This window comes from Oncorhynchus mykiss, chromosome 27 (genome assembly GCF_057628025.1).
Source record: "Oncorhynchus mykiss isolate SJ-2025 chromosome 27, ASM5762802v1, whole genome shotgun sequence".
In the NCBI taxonomy this organism is placed as follows: domain Eukaryota; kingdom Metazoa; phylum Chordata; class Actinopteri; order Salmoniformes; family Salmonidae; genus Oncorhynchus; species Oncorhynchus mykiss.
This window is the reverse complement of record NC_143048.1, coordinates 18,191,362-18,215,609: the sequence shown is the minus strand read 5'-3', so window position 1 is coordinate 18,215,609 and position 24,248 is coordinate 18,191,362. Positions and strand designations below refer to the sequence as shown.

Below are 24,248 nucleotides of genomic sequence, written 5' to 3'. Positions count from 1 at the left end.
ACCCCCTAAGCAAGCTGGTACTGGGGCTCTGTTCACATACACAAACAGGCCCCACAGAGCCCCAGGACAGCAACACAATTAGACCCAACCAAATCATGAGAAAACAAAAAGAGAATACTGAGCAAACTAGAATGCTATTTGGCCCTAAACAGAGAGTACACAGTGGCAGAATACCTGACCACTGTTACTGACCCAAAATGAAGGAAATATTTTAATTATGTACAGACTCAGTGAGCATAGCCTTGCTATTGAGAAAGGCAGCCGAAGGCCGCACACTGCCCACAAAATGAGGTGGAAATTGAGCAGCACTTCCGACCTCCTGACAAATGTATGACCATAGAGACAAATATTTCAAAGATTTCGGGAAAATAAAATCATTACAACACTATATATAGACATAATATGACATAATATTAAATATCTTTATACTTTTGGAACTTTTGTGAGTGTAATGTTTACTGTTAATATTTCATTGTTTATTTCATTTTTGTTTATTATCTATTTCACTTTCTTTGGCAATGTAAACATGTTTTCCATGCCAATAAAGCCCCTTAAATTGAAATAGAGAGAGAGAGAGAGGCTGAGAGAGAGAGGCTGAGAGAGAGAGGCAGAGAGAGAGAGAGGCAGAGAGAGAGAGAGAGGGGGGCCAGGTCAGAACTATCCATTATAGAAGCTGTCTGTCAGTTTTCAGCTGGTCATTGTGTATTATATATCTGAGAGAATTGTATTACTGTATCACTGCCTGCTGAGGTTTAGCTAGGTTGACATTATATGATAGGTCAGACATAGGCTGAACAGGGAATAAGACAGTTATTACACTACTTTTACACTGTACTTTTACTCATGGCACCCCCAGGCCATTAACTCTATAAAGCGGTTTATGTTTTTGTATATGAAAGCTATTGAAGACACATGGAGTACTCTACTACAGACTGAACCGGTTGTTGCTCCCTGTCCTCTGTCACAATAATATCTGGAGTTGAACTTAATATGATATTGACACAGCAAAGTCACTATGATGTCTGGTGTGATATTGACACAGCAAAGTCACTATGATGTCTGGTGTGATATTGACACAGCAAAGTCACTATGTCTGGTGTGATATTGACACAGCAAAGTCACTATGATGTCTGGTGTGATATTAACACAGCAAAGTCACTTTGTCTGGTGTGATATTGACACAGCAAAGTCACTATGATGTCTGGTGTGGTATTGACACAGCAAAGTCAATAAGGTTAACCTTTCCTCTCCTTCAGGGGGGTTTGACATCTGACAGGTTTGTGTATCAGAAACAAAAAGACACTTCATTTTAACTCACTTGTTTAAATTGTATTTTTACATAAAACCCAACATCTTTATGAATCCATTTTAATATAGCCCTAATTCCAATTTTCCTGTAACATTCCATGGTCATTACCTATTAGTCACAAGAGTGAATGCTCTGTTAAGTGTAGTGAAAGTGAGAGTAGCCTGGTGAGTGAGAGGGAAGAAGGGAGGGAGGGAAGTGGAGGGGTGAAAGATAGAGGTAGGGAGAGAGAGCAGCTAGTATAGTCTATCTATGCATACAGACTGACCGTCACCGTGGTGGAAACTTCAAACAGCCACACATCTGCTCCTAGCTTTGTCTGGCACGGGGGCTGCCGAATCGTCCGGTCGATCCTTTTCTAGGGAGTGAGTTAGAAATCGTTTAACTGAATGACTTGGCAAAGATGGATACTTAATACGGAACATCTGTTCGTTGGTTAAATGTATGGCTGGTTAATTAATGGTTACACTCTGTGGCAGTAACTCAGTACTAATCAGGCGAGGAAGCATCGCCGCGAGCGCAGGTGGTAAATCCAGGTGAATGAACCAATAATTGGTTCATGAGGACCGGGATTTGATTTATTATGGTGGACTCACGGATTTACTATGACAACTAAGAGCAAGTCGATGAAACTGAAGCTGCGGCGGTGTTTCAGTGAGACGCTGCGCGATTCCACGTCGAAAGCCTGGGATCTACTATGGAAAAATGTCAGGGATCGAAGACTCGCAGGTCAGTCTCCAAAAAGTATCGGTGTAGTATTGAATACACACAATATTTATTTGATTTTATTTGTTGTAAGAAAATACCCATTCTTAATTTTGTTATATTTAAAAAATATATTTGACAGATTTTAGCACAGAACGGTTTCTAACATGGTTTTTATTAAACAAGTAGTTTAATAAGCCCACTAAATTACAAATCTGGCCGTTGTAGTTAATTTTCTAATCACAATGAACCAAGAGAATGTAAAGGGGAAATCAACAGTTGTTAGATTCATTGACTCTTAAAGAATATATCTTATAAATGCCTCATATTAGCTTTGTTCAACTGCCACACCGCATCAGAACCCAACATATAGGCAGGCTTGTTTTGCTGCAATGTCTGTTAACAAAGTTAATGTCAACAAAAACGATATAGCCTCAAAACATGGTTACAACTATAATTGATATCATGGATGGTCAGTCCTTGCATCCATAGCTCAGTCTATGTGGCCATTTATCCACCCCCATCCTCAGCTTTTTAACTAATCTGGGACGGGGACAACGCGTTGTTATTGTTTCTACTGCTGATTGGTGCTTTAAACTATTCATCATACCGCTCATTGGTTGTTTGACACAGGCAGCACAATCCTGATCTTTTTTTCACGAATTGGTCTTTTGACTTTTCACGTCAGATCTTTTTCAGCGATGATCTGATTAGTCAATAGACCAATTAGTGGAACAAAAATATCAGAATTGGGCTGCCTGTGTAAACGCAGGCTATATGTACAGAATACATTCTGCACAGTTGTCCTCATAATTAGTCTTCTACAATACCCATTAACACGTGTCCACCAGGTGTACTTACCTTAGTGTCACATGGGATTTACTTCCCTCTTAATTATTCGTTTGTTTAAGGATCTTCTAATTTACAATAATAATTAGAATTTCCCAAAACAATTTATAATACGGTTTGACTTCTTATTCGCTGCTGGTTGGTTATAATAATTAATTTGGATTAAATTAAAACAATATCACAAAATATGTGAGTAATGTTCTCACGTGTAGCACCAAAGCAAGACCCATTATTATCCCAATGTGAATTGAAGCTAAGCATGTAGGTGAGGTTTGAAACTGTGAGTTAGAGTCCAGACCCCCTACTGTCACTGCTGCTGAAGGCTGTACTTAATGGTTATAGGATGTTTCCTCGATTAGTTTGCCTCATAATTCAAATGTGAAGATTATTCATCCCAAATATCATTCCCTATATAGTGCACTACTTTTCACCCAGGGGCCTATACGGTTCTGGTATAAAAAAAAGTTGTGCACTATACAGGGAATAGGATGCCATTTGGGACATCCACTGAGAGTTATTTCCTTCAGGTACCTTTCTGTCAGAGATTTAAAATACAGCTGGAGCTGCTTGCTGGGAGAATGATATTTTATTTTCGAAGGAGCTCCTGAAGCTTGGTCTGTGTGTGTAGAGAGCCAAGTACACCACTAGGTGGTGCCAGTCAAATTATCCATACAGTAGGACAGCCCAGTAGTCTAGTAGGTTATGAAATAACTGAGAGGGATTCCATTCTCCATCTGTATTTCACTGTTATAATTATGTGATGTGATGGAAGTTGCCCTCAACTGTCCCTGGAGATTGTAAATGAATCAGATTGGTGTCAGTTCTGTCTTCTTATTGCATCACTATGGGCTGGGTTTCCTGGACACAGTCCTAGACTATATAGCACTTTCAATGGAGATTTTCCATTGAGTTTGGTTTTTAGTGCAGGACTGGGCTTCATTTGTGTCCGGGAAACCACCGCTATAAGCATATTTTATTGCTACACTATACTGTAGGTGCTATGTGTGATCATCCTTCACAATATTGTCTTTGTCTTGTTTTAGAAGCATGTCTATCTCTGTTTCTGTGTATTTAATGTTGTTTAAACCCTGCCAGTCCATCTCAACTGTGCAGTACTGAGACACCTCTCTGATTTAACTGCCTTTAGAGCCCTGTGGCTGCATTGTTGCTTCATTGTTGCTGCGTTGTTTGAAAGGTTGACACATGAATCCAACATTCTATTCCATATTTGTATCCTGGTGATATGCCATGGTGCCATGCATCTAGCAGCCCAGCCATTGGACCTCCTCCTAGCCTTGGCCTGCTGTGTGTTTAGAAGCACTCTAAACAATGAGGGGCCGTTTGTGGGCTGGGCTTGGCTGGATACAGCTGAGTGTCTGGCCTGTGTGTGTGCATGCGTCGATCAGACCTGACTGACTGGTGGTCTATTGCTTTTAACTGTCATAATGAGTCATAATTCTAACACATCTATTACATTTCTAGGAGACCACTGTGTACAATAACCTCTTTGGCAATGGTCTGGTCATAGAGATGCCTGTTGGTTGTGTTTTTACTGAGGAGGTATTCTAACATCTGTTACATGTCCTATAATCCAGCTCCATGAGAAGACCTGGCTGACATTGAGGGTCGTTTAAGCAATAAGGCCTGAGGAGGTGTGGTATATGGCCAATATACCACAGCTAAGGGCTGTTCTTATGCATGATGCAATGCGGAGTGCCTGGACGCAGCCCTTAACCGTGGTATATTGGCCATATATCACAACTCCCCGAGGTGGTTACCAACGTAATTAGAGCTGTTTTGTCATACGGTCTGATATATTAGGCTCATATTCGGTCTGATATACCATGGCTGTCAGCCAATCCGCTTTCAGGGCTCGAACCACCCAGTTTATAATGAGGGATATAGGCTCTCTTCAGTTAGCACCTGCTCTAGAACATGTGCTTGGCATGAATAAGAGACTCCCAGACAAGACTGCGGTTGCTGTGTCCTCAAAGTGAAAGCACCTGCTACAGTCATATCTGTCCTAGGGTTTCTCTCTTTGAAATGTCCTCAGTTCTTAGAATCAAAGAGGACATTCCTACTGCAGCCCAGCATCAGACCCAGTCTAAAGGGTTGATTATTTAGATCATGGGGTGGAATTCATCCGTCATTCTGAGGCTACCACAGGACAGGAGCCAGACCAAAGCCAGAGTCATGCAGGGCTACCAGCGTCTATCTCTGAGTCACTCGCCACATCAAACCAGACCAGAGCCTAAACATTTACCCATTTGACTCTATTCTCTGATCAGTCCTGGTTCCAGCCACCTAGTAATACTACTTCCAACCTATCACCACAGAGCACCTATCACCACAGAGCACCTATCACCACAGAGCACCTAGCATCATGTAGCTCAGACTACAGGAACGCTCAGAACAGTGCAGCCACCCAACACACCAGAGACAGGGACCTCCACCCCCTCAGTGTGTGTGTGTGTGTGTGTGTGTGTGTGTTTAACAGTAGAGTCAACCTGAACAAACAGCTTATCCACAGTGTAACAGCTCCTGGTGTAGCCAGTCAAAGCCAGAGGTAGTGCATGAAAGCATGCAGAGGGTTGGGGGGCTCTGAAGTGAGCTAGGGGTGAATGGTGGTCTTTGTTGCCCTTGGAGGGTCCTACCAGCCAGAGGGACAGGGGCTGTTTGGCTGCATCCCAAATAGCACCACCCTATTCCCCATATAGTGCACTAATTGTGACCAGAGCACTAAAGGGAATAGGGTGCCATTTGGGAGGCTGTTTATCTTGGTGGTGTGCTTACTAGCAGCCCCAGTCCCAATCCTACCCCTGTCCTGTTCTAGTCCCATGTGGAGCCCTGTGCTGCAGGTTACACAGGCAGGCTGTGTGTTGAGAGGGTGGAAACCACCAGAGTGGCCCGCTGTGACGGGGAGTGAGTGGGTCTGCTCTGTTAGGATGTGGACTCTATTTTAAATGTGAATGATGACTTCTGTTGTTCCATTCTATTCCAAACGCAAAAACACTACTGGAAAGTTATCAAGTCTCAATATATACTTTTATTACTATTTAGTTTAAACTTCACTGTTGAGAACTGTATCTTATCATCATATCTCATTCTCAAGTGTCCAAGATCTGTTTAGTGCTCTAGAGAGCAGAAACAGTCTGACACTCGGGCTATTGTAGTGGGGCTGTTTTAATGAACCATAAAGCTTATTAGGGTCTGTATTAACCAGTACCAGTAACCACCTTATTAGGGTCTGTATTAACCAGTACCAGTAACCACCTTATTCGGGTCTGTATTAACCAGTAACCACCTTATTAGGGTCTGTATTAACTAGTAACCACCTTATTTGGCTCTGTATTAACCAGTACCAGTAACCACCTTATTAGGGTCTGTATTAACCAGTAACCACCTTATTAGGGTCTGTATTAACCAGTGTAGAGTTGAGATTCATTATAATCCAGGTGTTTAGGCTCAATGGTTTCTTCTTCACAAGGTGCCACAGGCTTCCTGTCCTGTTGACCCCCACTGTGAATGGAGATGGGCGGGGAGTGGTGTTGGAGTATGGGCGTGGGAAGGGGCCTGGGGGTGGAGAGGGGGTTGTTGTGGAATGGTGGGGGTGGGGAGGAGATATTAGCATTCTCCCTCTCTTCATTCTTTTTCCTCTGTCTACTCAGCATGGCAAAGAGACTCCCTTATCCTGACTAAACTTGGCACCTGTGTGCAGGTCCACTCTCCACAGCGTAGGATTGTTTTGGGCAGGGCGGGTCCTAACAATACTGTTTTTCTAAGCCCTCCCATTTCCTCCTCTCTGTCTTGTCCTCCTGCCTCCCTCCTCTCTGTGCTTACTCAGTTCACAGGCATTCTTCTGGTATTTATATTTCCCTCCAGACCAGTGTTCAGGCGTTCAGTCGGTTCCTTTCCCTCTCTCACACACAGACACTGGATAGAGCTCAGCAAGGTGGGCAGTACTCCAAGTACTGATCTGCCACTGGCTGCTGTCCGGTCACCTGACCTGGAGAGGTGTAGTGTTGTGCTGGCACTCCTCCTCCCTCCCCTCTAGCCTCTCAGCTCTCCTTCCGAGCCCCAGCCTTTCAGATCCCACTGGGCTGCTAGCGCCTGGATGTGAAGCCTTCTGCTGCTGGATCCTGTCTGAGAGAGTGTGTTTATCGGTCAGGGGCCAGTGTAGTGTGTGTGTCAGTCAGTCTAGCAGTGCCAGTGCTGTAGTAGTAGTCATGTACAGGGATCTGTCTGACAGAGACTCTGAGCCCCAGGGGCCAGGCAGTGAGTCTCTGGGCAGCAGTATGAGTCAGGACAGCCAGGACTGTCTGGGCAGTATGACTCAAGAGAGCCAGGATATCTACCTAAGGATGGACCACCACCGCCGTCGCTCCGGATACCGCCTGGGACGCATCATTGCCCGGCAACAGCTACTCCGGAGGATAGCTGGAGGTAGGAGGAGGAGTGATAGCTCTGGTTCAGGGTGTTATGTACTGTTTGCTGACAGCCTTAAGCTTCAGCAAGCCGCACATAACACCCAGGACTAGAGCTAGTTGAGTAGATACTGTAGTAGGAGTGGTGGTGGAAACTCTGTTTGAGAACTTCTGGACACTCATAGTATTATGATGGTGGATGTTGACCATATGAAGGCTGGTGTAGACAGACATTGTGAAGGACAATCAGATAGTTCCTTGTTCCTCTGAAGTTCAGCGACAGGGAGCCATAGTCTGTCATGGTTATCTAATCAGCCTATAGCTTGATCTAGCAGCAGCCCTGCTCTGCTAGTGTGTGTGAGGACATGAGCGCTAGCTAGTGTCTGTCAGTGTGTAAGGACATGGCAAGGTGCTGTACTCTGTCAGCCAGGAAGTAACTCTAGTGTTGCTTAACGTAATAACACATTTAGCAAGCTGTGTAAAGGGTGACTAATATTGTTGTTCTAGACTAGCACACCACAGTGTTCCTACATACCAGAGGGTTGATTATGTGCACAGTTCCCTAGGTATGTAAGACATAATGTGTAATTTGGTGTGGTGGCTGTGTTGTTGTATTGATCCTAAATAAGATACGCAAGTTAAGGCAACAGCACAGGAAGTGCAGTGTGTTGGTAGCATGACACGCTATTCCTTATCAGCCCCACCTGAACCCTGATAGCTGACCTACAGTACCTTCAGAAAGTATTCACACCACTTGATTTGTTCCACATTTTGTTGTTTAACAGCCTGAATTTAAAATAGATTAAATGTAGATTTTGTGTCACTGGCCTACACACAATACCCGATAATGTCAAAGTAGAATTATGTTTTTAGAAATGTTTACAAATTAATTAAACATTTAAAGCTGAAATGTATTAAGTCAATACGTATTCAACCCCATTGTTATGGCAAGCCTAAATAAGTTCAGGAGGAAAACATTTGCTTAACATGTTACATAATAAGATGCATGGACTCTGTGTGCAATAATAGTGTTTAACATGATTTTTGAATGACCACCTCATCTCTGTACCCCACACATACAATTATCTGTAACGTCCCTCAGTCAAGCAGTGGATTTCAAACAGAGATTCAACTACAAAGACCAGGGAGATTTTCCAATTCCTCGCAAAGAATGGCACCTATGGTAGATGTTAAAAAAAAGCAGACATTGAATAAGCATGGTGAAGTTATTAGTTACACTTTGAATGTTGTATCAATACACTCATTTTAACTTCAAAGATACAAGTGTCCTTCCTAACTAATTTGCCAGAGAGGAAGGAAACCACTCAGGGATTTCACCATGAGGCCAATGGGAACTGGATTAACAACATCGTTTTGTTGGATTTGCCACAAACAAAACACATCACTGAGTACCACTCTTCATATTTTCAAGCATGGTGGGGGGTGCATCATGTTATGGGTATGCTTGTCATCGGCAAGGACTAGGGAGTTGTTTAGCATAAAAATCAATGGAATAGAGCTAAGCAAAGGCAAAATCCTAGAGGAAAACCTGGTTCAGTTTGCTTTCCAACGGACACTGGGAGACAAATTCACCTTTCAGCAGGACAATAACCTAAATCACAAGTCCAAATATACACTGGAGTTGCCTACCAAGATGACATTGAATGTTCCTCAGAGGCCTAGTCACAGTTTTGACTTCAGTCGGCTTGAAAATATATGGCAAGACTTTCTAGCAATAATCAACAACCAACTTGACAGAGCTTGAAGAATTCTTTAAAGAATAATGTACAAATACTGTACAATCCAAGTTCTTAGCGATATACCCAGAAAGACTCACAGCTGTTCGTGCTCATACACCTGCATTGCTTGCGGTTTGGGGTTTTAGGCTGGGTTTCTGTACAGCACTTTGTGACATCAGCTGATGTAAGAAGGGCTTTATAAATACATATGATTGATTCTCGCTGCCAAAGGTGATTGTCTAACATGTATTGACTCAGGGGTGTGAATACTTATGTAAATTAGATATTTCTGTAGCTCATTTTCAATACATTTGCAAACATTTTGAAAAACATGTTTTCACTTTTCATTATGGAGGTATTGTGTGTAAGTGAGTGAGAAATAAAAAACGATTTAATCCATTTTGAATTCGGGCTATAACAAAATGTGGAATAAGTCAAGGCTTATAAATCATTTCTGAAGGCACTGTAGCAATACAATAGAGGAACTAACAAACTGATTAAGCAATAAGATATATGTGCATAGAAGATAATGTCCCTGGCGATAGCCAGCACAGTAAGCAATATGAATGAGTTTATGGTCAAACAATGACTGACTTGACCTTCAGCCTTCATTACTCTGCTGCTGTTATCTGCTCACAGGATTAGTCAACTGTGTGTGTGTGTGTTCCCTGGCCTGGCCCTGCCTTCAGGTCTGTCATTAGGGTTCTATTATGTCCAACATGAGTCCACAGAGAGAGTTTGACCTGAGAGGAGAGGAGCTGCAGTCCATCCCTGTTCCTCCCTGCGTCTTTTGTCTTTTACCCAGAGTGCTGTGGATGGCTTACCTGGGGGTGGAGCATGTTTGGGAGAGGGGGCATGCATTACAACAGAGGTGATACAGTATAGGTGGGTCTCCCCTCCTCCTCCCCCTGCAGGTGTGAAAGGCAGGCTGTGGGCCCAGAAACTGGATCGAAGCTTGGCCACATTTCACCTCAGAGTAGAGCAGAGAACTCTCCATCAGTCAGCAGTAAAGCCTCAGGAAGAGTTTAGTCCTCATTTAGTCACTGTCCCTGGCAGGAGTCAGAATATACCCTGCCTGTATTCTCAGCGTGACATAGGCAGCTGGCCTCTAACATCTCAGAGGAGTCAGTGGATTCATGTTTAGCTGTTTCTGTGGACCGACAGACAGATCGACAGATAGAGAGGCGAGACACCGGTGTTATTGTTGTTTGACTGATTGATGCAGCTAGACTGTGTGGTTCGGTGGAGGTATGTTTCGACTCTGTTTCATGTGGAGGTATCGTGATGATCTTGGGTAGAGGAGGAAGAGGCCTGTAGAATCATGTGTCTGGGTCTGACTGCTCAGATCAAAGCTGTCTGGTGTGTGTCAGCTATTTAGGTCAGAGACGATGATAGCAGAAAATATGGTATGTTGTCGTATTGGATGTAACTTTTATTTTTTGTTCACATAAGTCTAATCCTTATATGACTCATGGCTGTCACAGTCATGGAAAGGATCTTAAAGGTTCTCTCTGTTGAGAAGATAACCGTTTTGTTCCTGCTATAAACACCTATTGTGTCTTAATTCAACATATAGGAGAAGGCATTTACTTTGTGTAATCATATTCTTAGGCTTAGGGTTAAGAATAGAGATTGCCAACCCTAGAAACGTAATATTTGCTTTGTCCTTTGTAAACCTCACACATTATTATTCACTTGTAAGGCATGTATAAAATGAATAAAACAAATACTGATATTGTATGAAAAAGATATGGAAAATTATGTTATTTTGTACTAATACAATTGCTCAGAGAAAGTAATACAAAAAAATCTCAAGATATGGGTCAAAATGATCGGCACCTCTGTCAATACTCCAGCATCCTCCCCTTGTGAGGATAACGACGCTGAGCCTTTTTCTCTAAAGTTTTATGAGATTGGAGAACACATTGGGAGGGATCTTAGACCATTTCTCCATACAGAATCTTTCCAGATCCTTGAAATCATTCATCCTTCTTATGGACTGCCCTCTCCAATTAAAACCACACGTTTTCAATCGGGTTCAAGTCTGGGGACTGAGATGGCCATAGCAAAATGTACATTTTGTGGTCAATTAACCATTTCTTTGTGGATTTTGATTAGAGCTTGGGGTTATTGACGTGCTGGAAGATCCACTTGGTAAAGTTCATGATGCCGTTGACCTTGACAAGGGCCCCAAGACCAGTGGAAGCAAAATGACCCCGTAACATCAAAAATCAACCACCCTATTTTACTGTAGGTATGAGGTACTTTTCTGCATATGATTCTGTTTTGCAACACCAAACCCACCACTAGTGTGGCCAAAGAGCTCTATTTTCATGTCATCTCACCACAGCACCGGTTCTGATCCAAGTGCCAATGCCTTTTATCAAACTCCAGGCAGTGTGGGCGGCAGGTAGCCTAGCGGTTAGAACGTTGGTCCAGGAATTGAGAGGTCGAATACCCGAGTCGACAAGGTGAAAAATCTATTGATGTGCCCTTGAGCAAGGCGCCATACTACTTTGGCTGACCCTGTAAAACAACACATTTCACTGCACCTATGTATGTGACAATAAAACATATTTGTTTTGTATAAAAAAAACACAATTTCTTTTGCTCATCATTATCAAGGGGTCAAATAATTCCAGTCCCCACGGTACATCATAAAGGTCTGACTTTGTCCCCAGAATGGAATTTCATTGAACTTTATTGATCCATCGAGATGTCACAGGCTTTACATAACACATTACAAACATATAGGGCTGGTTTCCTGGACATGGATTTAGCGTAGTCATGGACTAAAACGCTGTTTCAATGGAGATTCTTCATTGGGGGTACTATGAATGCACTGCCCTTTTTGTCACAGACAGTGGTGTTAGTCTGTCCAGTGAACTGACCTTCTCCATGCCCTGTTGTGGCCTGTCTACAGCTGACCAGCTCTATTGACATAGCAGGCGAGGAGAGGGCGGGACTGTGCTACCACATCTGGGTTCAAATACTATTTGAATCATTTTAAATACTTTATCTCTGCTTGATTGAGCTTACCTGGCTTAATGGACCAATAGTGCAGAAAACCTGCAAACCTTGTCTATCATATAGGCTAGAACAAACGCTCAAAGTATTGGAAACATTGCAGATATTATTTGAAACCAGGTCTGGGGGTTACCCGGCCATAGTGACGGGTAGAATAACAGACTGTGGGAGGGAGTGACTGGGAGCTACTGGGAGTTTGTATAATTTCACCCCAAATTCCAGGGAAGCTTGTCCAGCGATCTTAGTCATGCTTCCCATCTGATGGCATTGCAGAGACACTCCAGCTACGGATGTGTGGGAGTGTGTGTGGGTCCTATTCAACTGCTGTAGCCATACCATACAAGTGAGTTGCTACAGTGTACGGCATTCCCAAATCCATTATGCATTATATAAATGTTAGGCAGATTAGGCCTATAGAGCAGTGACTGTAGTCCAATATCTATCAGGTTTTTCCTGCCCCACAGAGTGAAGGAATTATCCAGTCTTTGACTCTGCAGCAGGGAATGAGGATGAGGCCAGCCTCACTGCAGCAGGGAATGAGGATGAGGCCAGCCTCACTGCAGCAGGGAATAAGGATGAGGCCAGCCTCACTGCAGCAGGGAATGAGGATGAAGCCAGCCTCTCTGCAGCAGGGAATGAGGATGAGGCCAGCCTCTCTGCAGCAGGGAATGAGGATGAAGCCAGCCTCACTGCAGCAGGGAATGAGGATGAGGCCAGCCTCACTGCAGCAGGGAATGAGGATGAGGCCAGCCTCACTGCAGCAGGGAATGAGGATGAAGCCAGCCTCTCTGCAGCAGGGAATGAGGATGAGGCCAGCCTCACTGCAGCAGGGAATGAGGATGAGGCCAGCCTCACTGCAGCAGGGAATGAGGATGAGGCCAGCCTCTCTGCAGCAGGGAATGAGGATGAGGCCAGCCTCACTGCAACAGGGAATGAGGATGAGGCAAGCCTCACTGCAGCAGGGAATGAGGATGAGGCCAGGTTCTTTCCAGCAGGATGTGAGGATGACGGATTTGGAACTCAGCCTATGTGCACGAGGGAAGAGGCCTGGGTTCTATTCTAGAGGAATGTGTCTCTTTCCTGTCAATATTACTGCAGCTCAACTCTGTCTCTCTAGATCTGTACACCAGACTGACTGCATCTCTCCCTGTATCTGCTGCTTCTGCTACTAAGGCAGTGGAAAAACCCAACACTTCACACCCAAATGTAACTATATAGGCCCTCTGTGTCCAATTCCCCTGTACTCACACACAGACCCTCACACACGTGCTTGTCCGCCCCTTTCCCCCCCTCTGCCAGTACACACTACACCCTCTGTCCACAGTCAATGACCTTTTCATGCCACCATGGAGGGACATTTCCTGCTCGATTCTTGATTTGCTTACTTGAATTCCTTGCTAAATTCCTCAGTCTAACAAGTTATTTTCATACTAACTCCAAGTTGCCTGGAGGTTGTTCTACTGGCAAACCCATTCTAAAATAATCTGTCTCCACAGAGCAGAGAGGAAGCCAGAAGATTGGTCAACTGCTCGGTCAGAGCTAATGCAACAGTCATTGTTAGATCTCTAGCGTTGATCATGTCTAGAGTAGTGGACATTGGGGCTTTGGACCTGGTATGTTAATCAAGACTAAATTCCTGAGAAACTGTCTGCATATTTCTATATCTTTAAATCTCTACCTATGTCTATATCTATACCTGTATCTGTAGTGGTGATATACTATAGATGGCTGCCTGGGTTTTAAAGACTGGCTGAAATGGTGCTTTACTGTGGTAGAACACTAAACCATGACGAAAGGCTGGCTCGCTGACACCGTTTGTTTTCATGTCTTCACTGAGGGGTCTATGTTTGGTACGGGTCTTCCTGTTCAGTCTGACCTCCGAGCAGACCCCCGAGCCTGACCCTCCAGTGACCCTTCATAACAGCCCTCTGACCCCCCCTGTGAATCTCTTGTTGCAGCCAGGGGCTCCATTCTCTCTCTGTGAAGACCATTAGCTCTCTCCCTCTGTCTCAGGGCTCAGGACACTGTTGGCACCTGACCTACTGGTAGGAGTTACAGCCTGGCAGCTGTATTGTAATATCCTGGAGTGAATCTGTCTGTCTGTCTCCTCAGGAGGACTGTGATAACTAGCAGTGTGGACTGAAGGTGCAAGGTTGTTGTGTACATTACATGACTTGGTGGTTGTGTACAGCAGCTATATGACTTGGGTTATTATGTATCATAGAACCAGGCTCCCGGCCTGCTAGATACCCCGATGAGCCCCAGTAAAATACAGCCATGTTGATCATATTAATGATACCTTAGCAGGAAGTAGCCTATTTCATCTCCACGTTTACCCAGAGGTCCAGAGTCATGATGAAATGCTCGATCATGTACACATGGTCTAATACTCCAGTATGTATTTGTGGTACAGAATAGATGTGTTCTGTTGAATGGGAAATTCCCTGAGGACCTATTTAAGTGACCATCACCATGGAAAACTTTTAAACACGTGATCCTCAGAGTGTCTTTGTCCCACAGGGAGGATCATGTTCCATGCTGCTTAGTGACGACACAGACTGTAAATCTGTATGACCACATCACTGGTATGCAGATGTCACAGTCAGATCTCATGACTATAGTAGAGCATGGTGCTGCCTCTGATGCTGATGTGCCTAGCCTTGGGCGCCCAGGTTTCCAAGGTGACGTGAAAGCCTGTGACAGAGCCTACGTTGTGCCCTACTCAACACGACCCTGATGGTGGCAGACCAGGACTTCTTATCTATTTCTATAGGGAAAGTGATGTGACGCACAGGCTACGGCCCAAATGATAACCCTGGTCCCAGTTAGCAGCACTCCTGCCTCTCCTACAGCCTGTGTGTCTAACCTGACAGCTGTCATGTGCAGACCAGCCCAGTCATAGAGCAGGCTAATGATTGACTACATACCTGATATCCAGTGTAACGATACACACAAGTCATATATTAACAGAACCAGGCTGGAAAACTCTCACTGCTCAGCTCAACTCAAAGGTCAATCACATTCCTGAGGGGAAATGCTCAAATAATTCCCCAATACAAAGTGGCACAAATCAAGTCAATAACAATGTATATAATTAACACATATCTCAGTAACAGTTATTGAAATAAGGCTTTATTAAGATTATTTATTAACTGAGGACTGTGATTGTGTCTGTTGAAAGTGAAGTCCAGAGCTCTGTTGATCTTTACATTAACCTCAGCTGGAGTGTGTGTTTGTATTTGTGTGTGTGTGTGCGCTTGCGTGTGTGTGTGCATGTGTGTGTGTGTGTGTTTGAAAATAAACATGGTGTTTTCATGGCAATTCGAGTGGAATAATATGTTAGATGAGAGGTTATTGGTTGTGCCTCCTGGTGATTCAGTAGCCTGTAATCAATGTTCCACTCGGTTTCCTCAGGTCACTGGGTTCATCCAGTCTGCTGCCCTCCTCTGGTATTAATGTGTAACTGCACTACCACATGGCGTGTGTGTGTGTGTGTGTGTGTGTGTCTCCTCCTAGCCCTGTCTGTGTGATAGCTGTGGTTCTGGGACAGAGTTAACAGAGTCTGTTTGTCTGTCAGTAATTCATGATGATCTTTCTCCAGTTGTATTACACAGCTCATGGAAAACCAAATGACAGTGTTTGCTATGCTATCAAAGACAGGAGAATTACAGTATACAGGCTTACATTATGACAGGGAAACAGCATTGCCAGAAACAAACATTATATTACCTTGTGTACGCACGCACGCACACACACACACACACACACTGCTTATAATAGGTGACTGATTTACAGAGGGCTGCTGTCAAAGTGGAGCACATGCATGTCCATTAGCAGGAGGACAAGGTTACTAACTACATAGAACCCAGCTGTGTTACAGACTGCACTGGAGAGGGAGGGGGAGGAAAGGGATAGGGGGATAGTGGCATCTGATAAATCCCAGAGCAGACAGGACTGAGGATGGAAGGTAGGAGGGGAGAGAGAGGGAGAACAGAGAGAGAGAGAGAGACATTCAGTAAGGCTGTTGTAGTGGTGGCAGCAGTAGCAGGAGGACAGCCAGGCTTGCGGTGGTGTGGTGTGGGGACCATCTCGCTCTCTCTGCCTGGAGTCTGTTTCCTCACCCTGTATCTGGACCCAGAGACCCACCAATGCCAACAGGTACCTCTCTACTCTCTCTCTCTCTCTCTCTCTCTCTCTCTCTCTCTCTCTACAGCCTGCCCTGTACAGTACCTCTGCCACAGGTATTACACCTCTCTACTCTATATCTCTCTGGCCTCACACAGGTCTGTGGATTTGTCATGCTGATGTTCAGTTGAAGAAATCTGCTCTTTGTCTCGTAGACAAAAAACAACAGAAGGTAAAAAGGCTGTTTGATGTTATTGTTCCTCTGAGAGAAGAACTACTGAGTCATTAAGAAGCTAGTTCTTATGTCACTATTCTGGAACTTAGTCATCTGGTATGGGAGTGTTTCTATGTCCTCATGCTGAACTACTAAGATTATCTCTTAACGTTAACAACTTACGCTCTGGATGCATCCCGACTGGAATCATATTCCCTACATAGTGCACTACTTTTGACCAAAGCCCTATGGGCCCTATATAGGGAACAGGGTGCCATTTGCGCCATATGGTCTGATTTCTGAACAGAGAGGAGGGGTGGTGTTGGTACACAGTGTGTTGAGAGGGGTGACAGACTTGTTGAAATGAAAAAGGAAATCTCCAAAAGCCAGAGTTGATGTTTTTCTCTCCTCCATGAAGGGCCTCCAAGATAGCTGTCAAAACAACTTTAGCATGTGTGGGAAAATGGTCCTGGTCCAGCGCCTGGAAGTGTTTATGTAGAATTTGGGGCTGAGGTTGGGGGATGGACTGGAGCTGAGGGCTGGGGTTATAGAGCAGGCTGGGGTTTGGGGCTGAGGTTGGGGGATGGACTGGAGCTGAGGGCTGGGGTTATAGAGCAGGCTGGGGTTTGGGGCTGAGGTTGGGGGATGGACTGGAGCTGAGGGCTGGGGTTATAGAGCAGGCTGGGGTTTGGGGCTGAGGTTGGGGGATGGACTGGAGCTGAGGGCTGGGGTTATAGAGCAGGCTGGGGTTTGGGGCTGAGGTTGGGGGATGGACTGGAGCTGAGGGCTGGGGTTATAGAGCAGGCTGGGGTTTGGGGCTGAGGTTGGGGGAAACACTGGAGCTGGGGGCTATAAAGCTTGAGAGTGATCACTGTATGTCTTTCGTTAGCATGCATGGCGGATTGATTTGTGTTCTGTTTGGAGCTGCTGGCTGAGTGGGGCAGAGGTGTGAGGGGCTGTGGAGAGTGTAGAAGGACAGGATCTGTAGAGGTGTTTTCTCAGCCCTGCCTGGGGCCATGATGTTTCCTGATACAGACCTCTCTTCCAGGACTTGAGAAATGTGTTCATGTGGGTCAGGGTGAGGTTTAGATCTGGGCAGTACTATTGTCAGGAGTAGAGGGGAGACAGGAACACCAGTACCCTGTGAGACCAGACCACTGCCCCATCCTTCTCTCAGCCAGGAACAGGTCTGTAAATCACAGTGGTGGTTGAAGAAATGGAAAGCCCTGGTATAGCTCTGAGATTAGGACCAGTCTTCACTGTGTAGCAGCACTGATTTAGAACATATGTGATGTCTGCCTTTTGAAAACAACTTGAAGTAACACCCCATGTCTTTAGCCCCCTGAGGAAACATTATTCTAGAAGGTTCACTGGGTTTACACTAAAGGGGCAGCAGCCATGTAGGGAAGTCGGAGTCAGAAGGGGTTTTTACATCTCTGTGGGCAGTGGATGTTTTGGTGCTGTTGTCATAGTAGACAGTGGTAGGTGTGTGAGTGACTGCCCAGGTATGTTGTTGTATGTGTCTTGTGTAGTTGAGACATAGTATGTGTCACTGTGTTGTCTAAGGTAGCTATGGTTCTAACAGCATTGGAGGTCTGCTCTGTGCTGGGTGAAAGGTTTGGTGACTATGTTGGAAGATTGAGTTAGTTTAAGAGCTGTTATCCTGCGTGATGAAAGGCTGGTCTTTCTGGGTGATCTTCTGAGCTGTTCCACGGGGTGAATGCAGTGTTGCTACAGCTGTTCTTCTTTCAACTCCATACCAGAGTATCTTAGCGAAGCTGGAGTGGAGCGAGATTCCTAAAGGCTGGAGCGTCAGCCTTCTCGCCAGCTCCAATTTTGTCTCGAGTAGCACTCACCTCACCAGCTCAGAGGATGCCCGGCCCAGCATGCATTTGTAGTCTACTTGTGTGCTGCTATATCCCCTTGCTTTAGCTACTGTCATGGAGTTCGCTAAATATTTTCATGAAGAAACTGATAAAACACACAGGTGCTAAATCAATGTGACTAAATCAATGTGACAAAGATGAGGACCAAGAACAAGAGAGGGAGTGAGGTGATGTAGTGTCCATAAATAAATAATCATTGTGGAATCTGAAAAGAAAGGTATCCTGAAGCATGATGGTGTACATACTACGTGCACATGCTAAAGGAAAAGAACGAGGTGGATAGATAACTAAGTGTGTCATTGTAGCAAAGTATTTATGAACTAAACATCAGATCTCTTAAATGTTGCGTTCATTTCCGTTTTATTATCTACACAATAGGCCATAATTGATTTTGATTCAATAGGCCATAATTGATTTTGACTCAATAGGCCATAATTGATTTTGACTCAATAGGCCATAATTGATTTTGACTCAATAGGCCATAATTGATTTTGACTCAATAGGCCATAATTGATTTTGACTCTATAGGCCATAATTGATTTTGACTCTATAGGCCATAATTGATTTAGACTCTATAGGCCATAATTGATTTTGACTCTATAGGCCATAATTGATTTTGACTCAATAGGCCATAATTGATTTTGACTCAATAGGCCATAATTGATTTAGACTCTATAGGCCATAATTGATTTTGACTCAATAGGCCATAATTGATTTTGACTCTATAGGCCATAATTGATTTTGACTCTATAGGCCATAATTGATTTAGACTCTATAGGCCATAATTGATTTTGACTCTATAGGCCATAATTGATTTAGACTCTATAGGCCATAATTGATTTAGACTCTATAGGCCATAATTGATTTTGACTCTATAGGCCATAATTGATTTTGACTCAATAGGCCATAATTGATTTTGACTCTATAGGCCATAATTGATTTTGACTCAATAGGCCATAATTGATTTTGACTCTATAGGCCATAATTGATTTTGACTCTATAGGCCATAATTGATTTTGACTCTATAGGCCATAATTGATTTAGACTCAATAGGCCATAATTGATTTTGACTCTATAGGCCATAATTGATTTAGACTCAATAGGCCATAATTGATTTTGACTCTATAGGCCTGGCATATTGCCACTGTCAAGGAGCTTTCCATACGGATTTGGTTATTTTGCCTAAAATCCTACCTATAGGAACATAAAAACAACAACTCTGCATCTCTGCCCAGCCTGTCAAGAGCAGCCAAAAGGGTGTTAAACATCCCTAGTGGCTCTGCAAGTGTGGAGGGGATATTTCTTTCTAGAATAGCCTTGAAATAATTGTATTCATATAGTCTAAATAATGTCTGGCTCCTGACCTATTTAGTGTTTATATGCTGTTTAATATGACATGTAGCCTATTTGAAATGATGTTCGCTTCTTACATTTACCCTTTCATGTTTATTAAACGACTTTCAATTCAAATCATATGGTTTGGTTTCAACACTTCTAAACCAAATGGTAGAGCTAGGTAGTCAGAAAATAGATGGGTGTTGGTTGAATTGTCATTTTAATGACTTAGAGCCAATTTGGTGGGGCTGTTTTTTCCCCTGTTAGGTTGGATCGGTTTTTAGCGGAGCGGTTGGAAAGGACATGCTCTGTGAGCAATGAGCGGGATTTCCGACAGCTCAACTCTGCTCACATACTCTGCTCCATACATACAGTACAGGCCCTTCAGAGAAACTGACTTCTGACCCAGTTGGCAGGCTTCGGGCCTGGTATGCATCCCAAATGGTGTCCTATTCCCTACATAATGCACTACTTTTAACCAGGGTCCGTAGGGCTTTGGTCAAAAGTATTGCACTATATACACGCTTAGAAAAATGGGTTCCAAAGGGTTCTTTGGCTGTCCCCATAGAATAACCCTTTTTGGTTCCAGGTAAAAATAATTTTTGGTTCCATTAAGAACCCTATGTGGAAAGGGTTTTTACATGGACCGAAAAGGATGACCAAAATGGGTTCTTCAAAGGGTTCTGCTATGGGGATAACCAAAGAACCCTTTTCGGTTCTAGATAGCAACTTTTTTTCTAACAGTTTGGGGAATAGGGTGCCATTTGGGACAAGACCAGGTCAACAACAGCAGCCTGCATCCTTCAGATTTGTAGCTCATGTCCTCCTGTTATCCTGCTGTTGACACTGACAATCAATAAGCTCTCTCTCTCTGTTTCTCTCTCTCTCACACCCTTTCACTGTCACTCACTTACTTATTCACTCACTCATTCACTCACTCATTCACTCACTCACTGACTCTCTATCTCACTCCCACTCACTCTCTCGCCACACATGGTGTTGGGTAGATTAGCGAGTGAGTGGCAGTGGCACCTCCTGGTACGGTTGTGATAGAGGGTATTGTATGGGCTGTGGTATGGGGGTATGAGGGGGATATTGTGTGTAGTGACTGACGGTGGAGAGGTCTTAGGATGTAGCCCTGAGGGTGGCAAGGGGACCATGATGGAGACATGGGGGGAGGTTAATTAAAACCTGAAATGGAAAAATAGACCCACGTTGTTCCCACGACACTGGCAGAGTGACTTGGGGGCTGAGCCTGAAGCCGGGGCTTGGAAGATGGTAGGGGGTATGGGGACGGGTGGGAGGGGACACAGGAGGAGGGTGAGGGCTACCGGCAGAACCTGCGGTTAGGCTATATTATTAATCCATCTACTGCCTCGCCAGCACTCTGCTAGGCTCTCACTGGACCTACTACTGCCTATTCCTGGTTCTGTGTGCAGTACAACTACCTAAGTACAACCAGTCATTCAGGCTCTCTCCATTGAGTCTACAGACTACTCTTTATAGACAATAATTGAAGCCTCACTTAGCTCTTCCTATTGTCCATGCACAATTGAACTCTGTTAGACAAGGAAATGTTAGAGACAGGAGGAAATGTTGGCTTGTTTCAGACATGAGACATGTGAGGTTGTGGTTGACTAGAAGTGGCACACTGTTTCCTCCTGTCTGTCTGTCTGCCTCGGGCTGTTACTGTAAGGTAGTGTGATAATCATTGTGTGCAGCAGTAGTCTGTCTGTAACCAGGCTGCCTTCTCCAGGGTAGTCAGACAGCAGGGGAGCATAGCCACAGCTCTCGCTCGCTCGCTCTCTCTCTCTATCTATCTATAATTTCTTTCTTTCTTTCTTTTTCTCTTTCTTTCTTTTTTTCTTTCTTTCTCTCGTGCCATGTTAGACGCTGCCTGAGGATGCCTGTATGATTCATGGCTGCTGATTGTTGACGGTTTATGTCATGGTTTTATGTCATGCTTTGGTTTTCCCCACTTTAGCTGCCCACGCTTTTCCTTTCTGTCCATTTTCTGGAAAAACATCTGGACTCCAAGAAACTGCCCTCCCTCCCTCCCTCCCCCCCTCCCTCCCTCCCTCCCTCCCATTCCATCCTTCTCACTTACTCCCCCCTCTAAAGCAAACAATGTAAAGCTCTCTGGCCATGTGACAGGGAGGAGGTGGTAGAGGGGTAAGATGGAAGGTCTGGGATGAGTAAAGGCTTCTCAAGCCACGGATCCAAACTATACTCTCATGTAGCCTTTGATTGTAGTGATGAGGTTTCATTGGGATTACATCTTTGGAGAGAAAAGTCCCACATTGCACACAGACATTAGTACACACGGCTCCTGTTGCTTGGCTCCTGGCATGATGTTCTCTGCCAAAAATGTGCTGAAAGAGATGTAGTGGGCAGAGCTGGGTAGGAGGGTACCGGGGGGTAGAGGAGGGGAAGAGGTGGTGTAGTGGAGGGATAAGGGGTACAAGGAGGGGAGAAGAGTGGGGAGTACCAGAAAGGGGTGGAGTTGGAGAGATATCAGGGGGTGGCCACATGGCTGTTTGGGGGTAGATGGAAAGAGAGAGGGAGAGAAGGGAGGTTTGGATGTGAGAGGGATCAGTAGAGATCAGTATCTCTGAGCAGCAGGCTGTGGTACTGGAGGGAGTCTAACGGTACTTACTGCTGCGTGGGAAGAGGAAAGATGCCCAGAAACTCTGAAACGTCTCTAATACGTCTGTAGAACGTCTGTAGAACCACCGTATTGGAATGTGTACATCCTAATGACTGTATGATGAAGATAACCAGTGAGTAAACCACAATCTGTTTGTTACATCATTATGGAGTAATATTTAGGATTGGACTAATATAGGGATAATTTATCTCTACTTCTTTAGAATTTAGACACGTCCAGTGTAGTGATTGTATTTATTTTAACAAGGAGCATGTTTCTTTATATGATGTTATATAGGCGTTGATCTACGCACTTAACAGTTAACCAGTTAGCTTTGTTGTTGGCAGCCAGCCAGACAGGCTTAGGGTTAGGGTTATGGTTAGGGCTTGCACTAGCAGGTTCAGCTCAACCCTCCACCAGCCACTCTCCAAGTCTGCATCCCTATGGACCCTGGTCAAAAGTAGTGCACTATATTATAGGGAATAGGGTGCCACTTCAGACGCACACAGACCAAGTGTGCCATCGCTTCCCCTTAGGACACTAGCTATCTGCCCGTAGATCTGATGTTTGTTCCATGACAAAATGTTCCTACTGCACTGACTGTGTCCCAAAAAGCGATGTATGGACTCTATATTAAATAGGGAAAGTAGTGCACTATATAGGGAATAAAGTGGCATTTGGGACACTGCCAGGAAATGTTCCTATAAAGGGAATGATGTTGCGTAAGGAGAGGAAGTCTTATCCCCTGTAGGGATAGGTTAGTCGGCCACACACAAGCACACCCTCACCTTAGTAACAAACGTACTGCTGGTGGCATTTTGGACCTTTGTCCCTCCACCGTGCTGGGTTTCATGTCATTGTTGCGATGCAACATTACACTGCACACAGTTTTACAGCCATGGTTGTGTAGTAACAAGCAGTTCCCGTCCTGACTCGTTGCCAGACCAGGGTTACATCCCAAATGGCACCATATTCCCTGTATAGTGCACTACTTTTGATGGGCCCTGGTCAAAAGTAGAGCAAAATACATGGAATAGGGTGCCAATTGGGACGCAGGCCAGCCTTTTCTCCCAGGAGAAGGTACGTCGGAACGTCGGTTGGAACAGAATGTCTCAAGATTCTGTTACAGAATGCCCAGGACAGGACAGTGGAATTCCCAGATCGTATTCCCTGTTCTGTTGCCAACAGTCCCACCTCCGGTGAGAATGGAGATGGAGGCACTCTCACCATGTGGTGCAGTAGAACAATATGGCTCTACTGTACTCAATACAATGTACAACTGGCAGGACAGGCTAGTCAGAAGAGAGAGGAAGTCCTGAACTCTACTGTACTCAATACAATGTACAACTGGCAGGACAGGCTAGTCAGAAGAGAGAGGAAGTCCTGAACTCTACTGTACTCAATACAATGTACAACTGGCAGGACAGGCTAGTCGGAAGAGAGAGGAAGACCTGAACTCTACTGTACTCAATACAATGTACAACTGGCAGGACAGGCTAGTCGGAAGAGAGAGGAAGACCTGAACTCTACTGTACTCAATACAATGTACAACTGGCAGTACAGGCTAGTCGGAAGAGAGAGGAAGACCTGAACTCTACTGTACTCAATACAATGTACAACTGGCAGGACAGACTAGTCGGAAGAGAGAGGAAGACCTGAACTATACTGTACTCAATACAATGTACAACTGGCAGGACAGGCTAGTCGGAAGAGAGAGGAAGACCTGAACTCTACTGTACTCAATACAATGTACAACTGGCAGGACAGGCTAGTCGGAAGAGAGAGGAAGACCTGAACTCTACTGTACTCAATACAATGTACAACTGGCAGGACAGACTAGTCGGAAGAGAGAGGAAGACCTGAACTCTACTGTACTCAATACAATGTACAACTGGCAGGACAGGCTAGTCGGAAGAGAGAGGAAGACCTGAACTCTACTGTACTCAATACAATGTACAACTGGCAGGACAGACTAGTCGGAAGAGAGAGGA

The 24,248-nt window shown here is 44.6% G+C and overlaps 1 protein-coding gene across 11 annotated transcripts in view; it reads left to right on the top strand.

Moving 5' to 3' along the window:
• Positions 1 to 24,248, top strand: part of stard13b (StAR-related lipid transfer (START) domain containing 13b) — a 96,181-nt gene that overhangs the window by 47,983 nt on the left and 23,950 nt on the right. Inside the window, exons 1-2 of one of the 11 annotated variants that reach the window (XM_021587780.3) lie at positions 16,035 to 16,208; positions 16,334 to 16,407. The exons of 6 other annotated variants lie outside the window; for them this stretch is intronic. Coding sequence is in view for 4 of the 5 variants with exons in the window: in XM_021587773.3 (XP_021443448.3) it covers positions 7,087 to 7,303 (217 nt within the window). In the remaining variant the exon portion in view is untranslated. Of the gene's footprint in view, positions 1 to 1,462; positions 2,036 to 6,756; positions 7,304 to 15,921; positions 16,209 to 16,333; positions 16,408 to 22,036; positions 22,391 to 24,248 lie in introns of those variants that run through there. 4 more of the 11 variants (XM_021587774.3, XM_021587773.3, XM_021587777.3 and 1 more) reach the window with 4 other exon arrangements.